Below are 11,689 nucleotides of genomic sequence, written 5' to 3'. Positions count from 1 at the left end.
ATCAGCCCTTCTTTTCAGTGGGCTGCATACCTGATGAGCCCAGAGGGGTTGGGAGGGTTGGCTCCAGCCATGGGCACAGCCTGGCTGGTCTCCAGGTGATGCCCAAGACTGCTCTGTGTAAGCAGGAAATCTCCAATTCCTGCTGGGACATCTCCAAGATAAGGTTAGGGCTGGCTAATAGGGCCAGAAGGCACCCCACATCCCCTGGAGACAGCACCCATCTCCTCTCAATCGCTGTGTAGAGGCCTGTGACACCCTCCAAAATGCAGCAGGCCAGCAGTGGAGTCCAACAGGCCACAAGTTGATGCTTGTGAGAAATCCCTCTAAGGCATTCCAGAGCACCCCAGCCTTGCCCAGGGCTCCCCCCCACCTCACCTACCCGCTCTCTCTCCTCCAGGGGCAGGTTGGAGGGTCCCAAGGTCTGGATTGATCCAATGATTTTCCTCAGCTGGGGGTCACTGAAGTTGTTCCACTTGTCGCCATAGAGTTCCTTGGCTTTCTTCCCCCACAGCTCTGTGAAGTTCTGCTCCCTCAGTGATGCTGTGACCTGCATGGTGAGAGAGGACGTGGGGGCTCAGGACCAGCCCTGGGACACGCCACCACCCAGGCGATGGCTTGGGGGCCAGGGACAAAGCCATGAGGGTTTGTGGAAGTCAGAGGTGTCAGGACATGGGGTGACAGGCAGGGCTGTCCCCAATCCATGGCACCCATGGACAGAGACAGCAGTTTCCATTGGCCCTGCAGTGTCTGCAGCCCCTGCTCCCCTCTGGAGCCCTCGATGAGCACCTGCTGGTGGCCTGTGAGGGTTTTAGGAGGGAGCTCCAGGGTCTCATTTGGGATGGGAGTGCTGGCATTGGGTGTCCAGGCCATGCAGTCAGGGTGTCTGGGTGCTCCTGGGCTGGCTTTGACATCTGCTGGACCCTGGTTTTGGAAGGAGCTCTGAGGTCTGGCTTAATTTTATTTCTATTCCTGCTGTCTCTCACTTTCACAGAAGCCAGAAAGATAACTATAAAGGTGCCACATTCACCTTTCCCCTTCCTGTATTCCTCACTGTGTCTGCACACTCCTGTTTCTGTAACTCCTCAATTGACTGTCTGCACCCTGTGGCCTGTGAATGCCACATCTGGTGTTCACCCATTTGCTCTGAGTCCCCAGTTTTGGGGGTCTCTCTGCCACCCAACTCCTGCCAGCCCTGATCTCCCTTCCTGGGGCCATGGGCTGGCAGTAAGCTGCCAGCACTGTGGGGTGTTATTTGGGCAGGGGTTTCGGGATGGGGTGCATTGCAGGCTTGTATCCCAGCCTGATCAGTGTCAGCTGTATTTTTGGGAAGCTGCAATCTTTCCAGAGTGTCCTGGCCTGGTGCAGGTGGAGTGAGATGGTGCAGAGTGCCTGGTGGGGTCCATGTGCCGTCCTGGTGTGATTTATGGAGCTCATTAGCTGTGACTTGTGGCATTTTCAGCCTGGCTTCAACACGCCTTGTTTGTTTTATTTTAATCTTCACATTCCCTCAGCAGGCAGCAGGGAAGGAAGGGAGTTGTGGTGTGGCAGAGTTGGAGGCTGCCCGGGGCAGATACCCACACAGCTGTGGGACATGAGGGGGGGGAATGCCAAAGGTGCCAGGTGCCCCTGGCTACCCAGCACTGCTCCCACTGTTTCCCTTGGACATCCCAGTGCCCACAGCATCGCTGGTATCAACTGGCTCCAATCCCCCAACATGCTAGGACATGCCAGCCCCACAGACACCCCGCTCTTGCATCACCCCTCTGAACAGGAGATGCCTTTCCCCCTTCCCAGACCCCGTGCAGAGCTGGAGGAGCTGGAGGAAGCAGAGCTCAGCTGTGTTTTGTTTTCTCCTTGAACAGGCACCTGTGTTTGGTCAGGCAAATTGTACCCTAAGCTCTCCTGACAGCTCTGGTGGAGTGAGTTGAGGCCAGTGGTGCTGCCTGAGACACCCTTGCCGTGGCCATGCCCACCAGTTCTGGCCCTTCACCCCCTTTTCTGGGATCTCTCTCTGGAGGGGATTCCCCTGTGGGGGGCTCAGAAGCCCCTTGGCACCCACAGCCCCAAAGCCTCCCTGCCAAAAGCTCTGCCCCAGCCCCTCCCTGCTGGGTGCACAGCGAAGGCTCAGGATGCAGCTCAGGACACTGGGACTGCCCTGGCCCAGGATCTGCTGGAATTCTGCACCCAAACATGAGCAGCCCCCAAGCCCCATTGCCAGCCTCTTGCCCAGAACCCCAGCATGTGAAAGATGGTTCATCTATCTGTCTGTCCAGCATCCCTCTGTCCATCCCTGTCCCTGCCTTTGATCTCCTGCCTTTCATGTCCCCTTTTGTGGCAGGCCCCAGAGCTGCCCGTGTCCTGGTGGCCTGGCTCGGCCCCTCTTGTGTCATGGATGTGTAGGGTTTGCCTGGCCCAATGCTCTCCCAGATCCCCCAAATCCAGCCTTTTGGGTCCTGCTGGCCCGCTGTTATTCCTTTAGCAGCCAGTGGCTGCCCATCCCACCACACCTCCCTGCTGCCCCACCAGGGACTGATCTCAGGGGTCCAGACCCCCTCGTCTGCCTGGGCTGGCTTAGGAGCCTTGACATTGCAGGGAGCTCCTGGACATGATCCTCACACATTAAATAGCTCATAAAGGGGGGAAAGCTGGTCTGGAAACACCTTCTGAGAAAACGCCATGCAAGGTGCTCTCCTGGCCTTAGTTATGGACTCGGTGTAGCTGGGACGCTCCTGCTCTGCCCCAAGGTCCCCCACCCCACCCCATCTGCAGCTAGAGCTGGATGCCTGCCCAGACATCACATCAGCTTGACAAAAAAAGGCTGAAGGGGCACCTGGGCCCTCTTGAGTGTCCTGCCAAATTGGCAGTGCCCAGACCTGGCAGTGATCTTCCCCCTACACAGGAAGATGCGTTTCCTTCCTGCACAGGACACGCCGTGCTCCATCCCCACGGGATCTGGAGGGTTCAGGGCTCTGTGTGCCAGCCCCTGCGTGGCACTGGGCTGGCCCAACACACCGTGGTCACGAATGGGCTGCACTGCCCCTTGTGCCCCTCTAGCCACGGGTCTGGCAGATGTGCCCCGAGCTGTGACTTGTCCATGACCCCGTGCTGGGGCCACCTGCAGCTCCCCGAGCACAGCTGGGACCGGGGGAAACCACTGCAGCCTGCCCACCTACGACCACTGCCTGGGCTGGGCTGGGCTGCAGCTCAGCCCCGGGGCTGTTCCAGCTCCCTGCCCCCCTGAAAACAGCCCAGACACATGCCAACCCCTGGGAGAACACACACAAGCCTGTGGGATGCACACAGCGTTGCAGAGGCTCTTCCTGCACTAACCTGATGTCTAATTCCTACAGCCTGGAGTGCTTTCCCACCACTGTCTTTGCCCCCGTGGGCTGGGGACACAGGGACGAGAGGTGGCAGCCTCAGTCCTGATGCCACCCAGCTGCTCGTGTGCACTTTGGGCTCCTGGTGTCGGCCCCAAACTAAAACCCTCAGCGCTGGGATGGGGTGACACCAGAGAGGGACAGGGACAGGGACAGCTGACGCCTGGCCCAGTTCTGGGAAGGGGAAAGTGGAAGGTGCTGGGAGCAGGGAATCACCTCTAAAAATAACCTTGACTCTGCTCTGGGACCAGAGCTGTCATTCTGGGGCAGAGTCTCTCTGAAAGCCAATTTGGGGCAAACCCCTACTGCTCCTGGACTGCAAGTCCCAGCCTCGGTTTGCCACCCCGAGGTGCTGAGACAGAAGCCCGCAGGGAAGAAGGGAACCACACCAAGTGTCTCCACCGTGCCCCAGCCCCCCCAGTCCCCGGTGCTGGTGGTGGCATCGCCCCGGTCCCCCGTGGTGGCATCGCCCCCGTCCCGCCACCCACCTGCAGAGCAGCATTTTCGGCCGTCAGGTTGGTGTTGTAGTTCCAGCTGGCCGAGACGCTGTCGAAGAGGACGCTCTCGGCCGTGGTGTTGTAGTCGCTGGCGAAGAGGGCGGCCCCTTTCTCGGTGGCTTCGTACTCGGGGGGCTCGATGCCGGAGCCGAGGGCACCTGCGAGGCTCAGCCCGAGCAGCAGCCCCAGCGCCGCGGGCATCGCGGCGGGAGCGCCGCACCGAGGGGCCCCGTTCGGTGCCTTCCGAGACAGCTTTGCCTCCGCCGCCGGCTGCTTATAAACCGGCAGCTTTCGCGCAAACCCTGCCCACCGAGCCTGCCTCCCCTCGCAGATAAGAGCCGAGTATTCCGCTCTCCCTCCGGCGGCTCCAAGGCTCGCGGGAAGGAGCGGAGAGCGAACCTTTGGGGTTCAAAGTCCTTTTGGCTCCTGGCAGCGCCGCCAGGGAAGGGGAAAGGGGCTGGGGCAGGAGGGAGGGAAGGAGGTGGAGGAGAATCCCGGGAGAGGCAGAAAAAAGAGAAAGGAGAAAGGCTACGGTGGATGGGGTGGGTGAGATGCAGCTCCATCCCTGCAGGGTCCCAGTCCCCTCCCGATTTGGCGCAGGGGGATGCAGCTCAAGTGGTCCCTAGCAGAACATCGCCCCTCTCCCGCATCAGCATCGCACCGCAGGCGCCCCTCGGCAACATCCCGACCACCTGCGGGGGGCTGCAAGGGCAAACACGGGAGGGAAGCTGTTCCTGTGGGACGCAGCCAAGGGTCTGTCTTGCACTGCTTCCTGCTGAAGGGATCTCCTTCCCGACAGAACCTCATTTTTCAACAAAACAAGAGTATTTCTCCTGGCTGTAAAGGAAATCACATCACATCACACCAAGTGTTTTGGACTTGGAGGAATTAGGCTGATGACAAATGAGTAACAAAAAGTTCCTTCAAAATGAAAACCAGACCCATGTTGGTGGGCTTGATAACTCCTTTGTTTTGTTTTGTTTTGTTTTCTATTTAATCAACTAAATCTCTTTTCCCCAGGGCCTGGCCTCAGCCCTGGGAATGGTGCCTGGGCTGAACTTAGGCCCTGGGTTGACTGACCTCACGACGCCTTGTTGGAGCAACCACCCCACAGACACACAGTGAACACCTGCCAAAAGAGAGCTTTTTTGGGGGGGAAACAGGGGGAAATCCCTTGACCTTTTGTCCCTGCTGGGAGCTGCAGAGCAGCTGGACACCATCACGGCCCCTTGGAGTGAGTCAATGGGGTGACTCCATGGGGACAGCGTGGCCACTCAAAAAGGGACATGTCCTCCTGTCAGCCCTGGGCACCCTATGGGGTGTGCACAGCCATCAAAAACAAACAAACAAACAAACAAATCCCCACAAACAACTTAGAAGACTGCAACCCTCTGATGTCTGTTAAACCTCACTCCAAAAATCCCAACTTCACACCCTGTTCTAGCACCCTCCACCTGCACAGGCTGATGTGGGCACATGGAAACCCTTCATCTCCCTGACCCTAAGCCCGTGGGGGAATCCCCCACGCACCAGCACCACCTGTGAGCCTGGACATTGTAGAGCTGGAGGCAGAGTCAGCATTTGCCTCCAGCCCCCCCTTGCTGACCCCTTTCCCCACCAGCCGCAGTCCTCTGGGAAGTCCACTTTACTGGGAAGTTGGAAAAAAAAGGTTGGTTTGGGTCCAATTTGGCTGGAGACCAAGCGCCAGTGAATGGAGGTTTCCTGTCCCCCTCCAGCTCTGTTCCCAGCTGCACCAGGGAGGGGTTTTCCCGGCCCTGGGTCGTGGGGCAGCCTCTGGCACCAGGGGGGGTTCCAGGAGATCAGTGAGGCCGAAGCAGTCTGAGCAATGTCACTGGTACCCAGAAATCCCAGCACCCGAGGCCTTTTCCGAGGCTGATGTGTCCAATGGATGATCCTTCAGGAGAAGGGCAGTTCTCCATCCTTTTACACAAGAGTGTCTTCCAAGGTGCAAGAGGGGCTGCTGCTGCTGCTGGACTTTGTGCAGGAGAAAAAGTTCTTCTCGAAGGCTGCATCTCCAAGGATGCCCATGGCTCTGTGTCACCCTCTCTTACAAAACTCCAGCTGCGTCAGGCAGAAAAGTATCCCACATGTAGGATTTCACTGGCAGGTTATGTGGCTGCTGGTCCAGGCAGGCAGGTGAGATGCCTGCAAGCTGTCAGATGCTCCGTGCTGCCCCAAATCCATTCTGTGCTCCAGCACCCACCCAGGATGGCTTCTGAGTCCCCTGGGGGCATTCTGCGGAGCCCTGGGACCAGTCCCTACCGTCCCTGCCCCTCCCAGGGGTGCTGGGGTGGGTGATGGACATCCATCTGCTCCCGGCCTGCAGGGTACGGGCGCTGCCAGCGCCACAGACCAGAGGGGCAGGAGACACCGAGGGATGCGAAGAACGCGTTGCCACGGAGACGGATGCGGAGCCGCGGGCTGGGGGACGCTGGGCGAGACGCGGTGTCCCCGGCAGCTGCCCTGGCCCGGAGGATGCTTCCCATCGGTTTGAATCGCCATCATCGCTCCGTGGAGACTTTTTCTCCCCCCTCCCTGGAGCACGTGTGAGCGGACACGTGTGCGATGGCCGGGCTGTCGCCGCAGCGCGTCGCGGGGACACCGCGGGGACACCGCGGCGCCGCCGCACACACCAAGGAGCATGACTCGCTCCCAGCATTTCGGGTCAGTCCCTCGGCTCGCCACACCTGCAAAATCTCCCTGCCCACGGCCAGCAGTGCTGCAAGGGGCACTCACTGGCGCAGCCCAGAATTCCCGGAAGAAAGAAATAAGGAGTTTCGACAGTAAATGTTTCTTTGGGGGGGCTACAAGGTGCCCACGATGGTGGCGTGATGGGAGACGGTAAGCAGGGGTGGTGGAGCAAAGGAGCAGGAATCCGGGGATGGCCCTCGTGCTGGGAAGATTTGGTGATTTCTCTGGGTGTATCCCAGCACTAAGGCCTCTGGCTGGGGATTCTCAAGCTTGTTTCCCCCTTCTTTCATTATAAACCACATTTTTGGCTTCTCCATCCCACCATTTCTTAAAGGGTTCAAGGTTGCTTCATGACTTCTGTCTGATCCGTCTCTCTAAAGAACCAACGAGCTTCTGGAGGGGAGAGAAAGGGTTCCCTTTTACAGAGAAATCATTCCTTCCTTATTTAGACCCAGAAGGAACGTCTTTTGTGTCCAGAGTGCAGTGCTGTGTGTCACCTTTCCTGGTGGCTGTGGTTTCATGGGCAGGATGACTCCCGCACCTGTTGGTACAAACCCCTGCATTGAGAATTTTTCCTCCCTCTCCAGACCCTGAGTTTAGAGGTGGCTGCTTTATTTACTGATGAATTCAATCAATTATCATAGCGTATAATTCCCTAAGCTGCTTTTCCAGCTGTGGTGATGCTGTTGCGAGGGAGAGGGGAAAAAACCACCCCTCCAGCCCAAATTTTTCATCCAAACAAATAGTTGTTTTTGGATTTTTTTTCTCAGCCTTCCAAAAAAAAAAAAAATTAAAAGAAATGCCCGAAGAAATCAGGCTTTTTACCATTAATTTCAGACCTCTGATTGCTAAGATAATTTTCAGCTATTCCAGTGAGTGCTGAGGCTGGTGGAGCCCCTCGAAGTCACCTGGATTTGGGGATTGTAATGGCAAGAGGACACAGAAGTCCTTGCTCCTGCTGTCTGCTTGCAAAAGGTCTCTGCTGAGCAGTTTTGGCACCACTGTGAGGCTGTTTCTGGCTTTTCCCTGGATTTAAGGTGTGTTGAAAGCCTGGTGTCCCCTCTGAGTGGGGATGGGGGGCCATGAGCTGTAGGGGAGCTCACCCTGGCCCCTGACAGCAAGCGTTGCTTCATTACTCGACATGCACACTCAGTGCAATGCATAGAAAGCTCCTTATCTTCACAATTTCCACCCCACCCCATAAAAACTCCCTCTAGCACATATCTGCCCTAGGACAAGGGTCTATTGTCCCGTGAAGACTGGACCTGGCGCAGGTGTGGGGACACATGTGACCCAGGCTGGCTGCACGGGGCAGCCTGAGAGGGACCATGTGTTTTCCCCAGCTGGGCAGCTCGTTGGGGCTGGAGGTGAGTGGGAAAGGGACAGACATGTGGTTTCCACCACCAGATCTCCTCAGCCTCATTCGCAGCCTGGGACCAGCGCCAGCAGCTCGGGGATGTGCCCATTACAAAGAGAGAGCCCTGAGGATGTGAGGTGATGCTGCAAGGCCCTGGATGTGCAGCGTGCTGCAGGCGCCGGTGGACTCAGGGCTCCTAAATGATTCCCATGTTTTGGAAGGGTCCTAAATAAATGTAAGACCCCACTAGTCCAGCCCTTGGGGAGCCCACAGCCACAGGGTAGGGTATGTGCACAGTGCCAGGCACACAGGCAGGAACATCACAGGGCAAGAAGTAAAAACCTGGTGAGAAATCATTGCTAGTTCTTCATCCTTCATCCTTCATCTGTCCTCCTTCCTCCACATTAATTTCTCATCTTTCATCTCTCATCCTTCACTCTTTGTCCTTCATCATTCATCCCTCATCCTTCATCATTCCATCCCCCATCTTTGCCACTCAGCCAGAGCTGGGCATGACACAGGGCGAGCAAAGAGGCCAACATGTTCCCCTCTGCACCTATCAACCCGATAAAACATGGCAAAGTCCATTATTCCCCCCCCACCTTTAATAAATGAAAACAATCCCAGCCCTGAGGCGAGCGAGCGTGACTGTTCCAGGAGCATTAATCATCCCCTGGGAGCCCAGCACGGGTTATCGACGCTGTTTATCCAAGCTGCTATTAAAAAATGGCCATAAACTTGCCTTCAGCCTCTCCTGAAGGAGATGAAGTGTCTGCAGGGGCTGCGCTGGGCTGATTGTATCGTCCACCCCACGCAGCAAAGTTGTGTTCCTGGCGAGGAGGAGGACAGGGTGGCTTAATTGCTGCCAGGAGGAGAACCAGAGTCTTTTCCAGCTGATTTGCAGCCTGGGAAGGATCCAGGTTCTTGAGGAAGCTTTGTCCCGGCAGGGAATTACCTGTTTTTCAGCCCTCACAGCATCCCAGGGAACTGGAGATCAAGCTTTTTCATGTTACCCAGTGCTTAATCCCAAGCCACCCCTCAGCCACCCTCTTGGCAGCCACTGAACCTTCCAACGTGACTGTTATTTTTCCTCTTATATTTAGTGAAAAATGGTTAATTTAGCCCCAGGTTTGGGGTTTCACATGGAACAGCAGCAGCTTGAGGTTGTTTCAGGCTGCACCTCGGCTCCTCCGAGGCAGCTGGGCTCTTGAATTGCAATCCTCAGGGGAGGCATCTTGCAAATTAGCATTTCTTAGCAATAGGAATTTGATTTAGGAAGGACAAGAAAGAAACCAACCAAAAGAAGTTAGATCAGCAAAATGGTAATTGATAATCTGTAGCGGAGAGAGGGAAGATGCCCATGCCAAGGTGGGAGGCACAGCTGGGCAAGGACAAGGACTGCTGGTTTCTCCATGAACTTTCAGCTGGTGATGCTCTTATTGATCCCTGGATTCTTGACAGCCCAGGACAAACCTGGAAGGGGTTCCAGGCTCAGCCAACACCTGGGGAGCTGGAGCAGCATCTCCAGAGCCACTTCAAGTCACTGATCTGAAGGAAGCTGTGGCAGGCCCAAGCACACCTGAGCATGCTTGAACACCTCTAAGCATCCCTGAACATCCCACAAGCATCCCTGGGCAGCCTTGAACATCCCTGAACATTCCTCAGCATCCCTGAGAGGCCTTGGGCAGCCCTGAGCAGCTCAAGAGGTCTCAAGCATCCCCTCAACCTGCAGGTCCATGCCAGGACAGCCAGCACAGGTCCTGGTCCCTTAGTGACACATCCCCATGCCAGCAGTGCCACAAGGATTTCATTACCTCCAGCCTGGGGAAAGCTTCAGCAGATTTAATAAAGCCATTACGCCCCTGGCAATGCCTTTAATTAAAGAGCTCGTTATAAATGGCTGCTGCTCCCTGGTAAGAGGAGCTCAGCAGTGAAGCAGCACATTTGTGCCTGGATTGGCTGCCACCACGGCCCTCAGCAAGCACTGCCGTTGTTCCTGCTGTATGGATGGGACAAGATCCACCTCCATTTCATCCTGGAGGCTTGAGGGCTGTTTTCTTTCCTTGTCTGCTGGAAGTTGAGACGGTTCAGCTGGACACATGTTTATAAACATTTCTAAACCTATTTGGTGTTGGGTTACACAGCGCTGCTCTCATCAGGGCGAAGCTTTATGTCTTGCCAAGTATCCTAAAGGATGAATCCCCAGTTCTCATCCTCTTTGTGGATTTTCCAAGGGTCTCAGCTGGGCTGTGCTGGGGGGAGTCCCCCCTCTGCTCTGGCCAGCCCATCCCAGCCATAGCACAGCCCCATGGCTGAAGGTTTTCAGTTTGTGCTGACTTTTATGGCTTTAGCAGATGACTCTGCCATAAACCATTTTCCAAGCAATGATAAAGCCCAGGGCAGGCTGGGCGCTGACAGTGACTCCTCTGGCAGGCCGTGCCCCATATCTCCCAGCTCACCTCCCTCTGCTCGGGGTGGTGGCTTTGGGACTCTGCCCCGGGCTGCAGCGGGGCTGGACTTTGCTGCTGCTGTGTCAGGTCCCCACCAGGCTCTGGGGCTGCAGTGGGGTTCCAGTTCTGCTGAATCACGCCGCGGTGGCAGTGGTGGGTCCCCATCTCCTGGGGTTTGTGCCCCAAAGCACAGGGCCCTGCTGGGCAGGGAGAAGGGAATGGGGATGTTGGTGGGGGGGACTTTGGGTGCCTTTACTCAGGGTTTCTGTGCGGATGACAGCAGACTCGAGTGCCCAAGAGAGGGGCTGGGGGAGCAGCCCTGCACCCCAAGAGAGGCTGTTCCACCTGATCTTCTGCACCACGGGAGCCCCAGATCCCAGCAGCCACCCCAAGTCCCAGGATGCTCCAAGCTCCCGCGGGTGGTTGAGGGCAGAGGGTGCTGCAAACCCCGCCATGAGTAGGGGTGCGCTTGTTCGCCAGGGTGCTCTGGGGGTGCCCCGGGTCCCTCTGGGGGTCCAGCCTCAAGGCTGCTGCCGTTCCTAGCCTCTCCCTGCCTGCTCTCTGCCTCCTACGGGTGATCCAGGGCGGAGGATGCTCCAGATCCCCGGGGCGCTCCCTCCCTCCCTCCCCGGGGCTCTGCGCGCCGCGGGCTCCTGGTGACATCTAGCGGTGTCACACACAGGGACAAACGCAGGGACAGGCACGGGAACACGGACACACAGACACAGCGAGGGGAGGGCGGGCCAGGGGTGCTGCTCGCCCCGGTGCGCAGCGCTGCACCCCCGGCGGCCCTGCCAGGAAAAGCTGAGATGGGGCCACCCCTCCTCTCCCCCCAGTTCCCGTAGTTCCCCTCATATCCTGTCCCCAGGCTCTCTCTCCCTCAGGGATTTCCCGCAGGGAGTGCAGGACGTGCCCGGCAGTGGAAGGGCTTGCGGTGGGGCAGATGGAGGTGGGGCACGATGTCACCCCTCTGCCACTCCTCCATCCACCACTCCAGTCACCCCTCTGCCACTCCTCTTCCACCAAGGGGTTCTGGTTCCCAGGATGTCACTCCAGGGCTGCTGGCCCGCGGGGATGAGCCAGCAAGGCCCAAACACAAATTAAATGGTGACAAAGCCCGCGTGCAGGGGACAATCCTCGGCGTGCATCCTGGCCCGTTTGGGGCTGGGGTGTCACAGGGCGCAGGGGCTCAGCTGGGTGCCTGGAACAGCTGGGTTGGGGGTGTCACACACTCTGTTAGTGAGCCACCTCCTCGGGGACTGTCCCCAGAGCACACAGACCCCACTTGGTGGT

General features: G+C 57.5%; 1 protein-coding gene across 1 annotated transcript in view; it reads right to left on the bottom strand.

Annotated features, from left to right (window-relative positions):
- ACE (angiotensin I converting enzyme) overlaps window positions 1-4,621 on the bottom strand; it is a 12,476-nt gene extending 7,855 nt beyond the window's left edge. Inside the window, exons 1-2 of the mRNA XM_038162850.1 lie at window positions 3,869-4,621; window positions 7-547 (exon numbers count right to left, since the gene is read on the bottom strand). Coding sequence (XP_038018778.1) covers window positions 7-547; window positions 3,869-4,078 — 751 coding nt within the window. The 5' untranslated portion in view covers window positions 4,079-4,621. The remainder of the gene's footprint in view (window positions 1-6; window positions 548-3,868) is intronic.
- Window positions 4,622-11,689: the final 7,068 nt, after the last annotated feature.

The sequence above is a fragment of the Motacilla alba genome, chromosome 27, assembly GCF_015832195.1.
Source record: "Motacilla alba alba isolate MOTALB_02 chromosome 27, Motacilla_alba_V1.0_pri, whole genome shotgun sequence".
NCBI lineage: Eukaryota > Metazoa > Chordata > Aves > Passeriformes > Motacillidae > Motacilla > Motacilla alba.
Note: the sequence above shows the minus strand (reverse complement) of the source record. Positions and strands in the feature narration are given on the sequence as shown.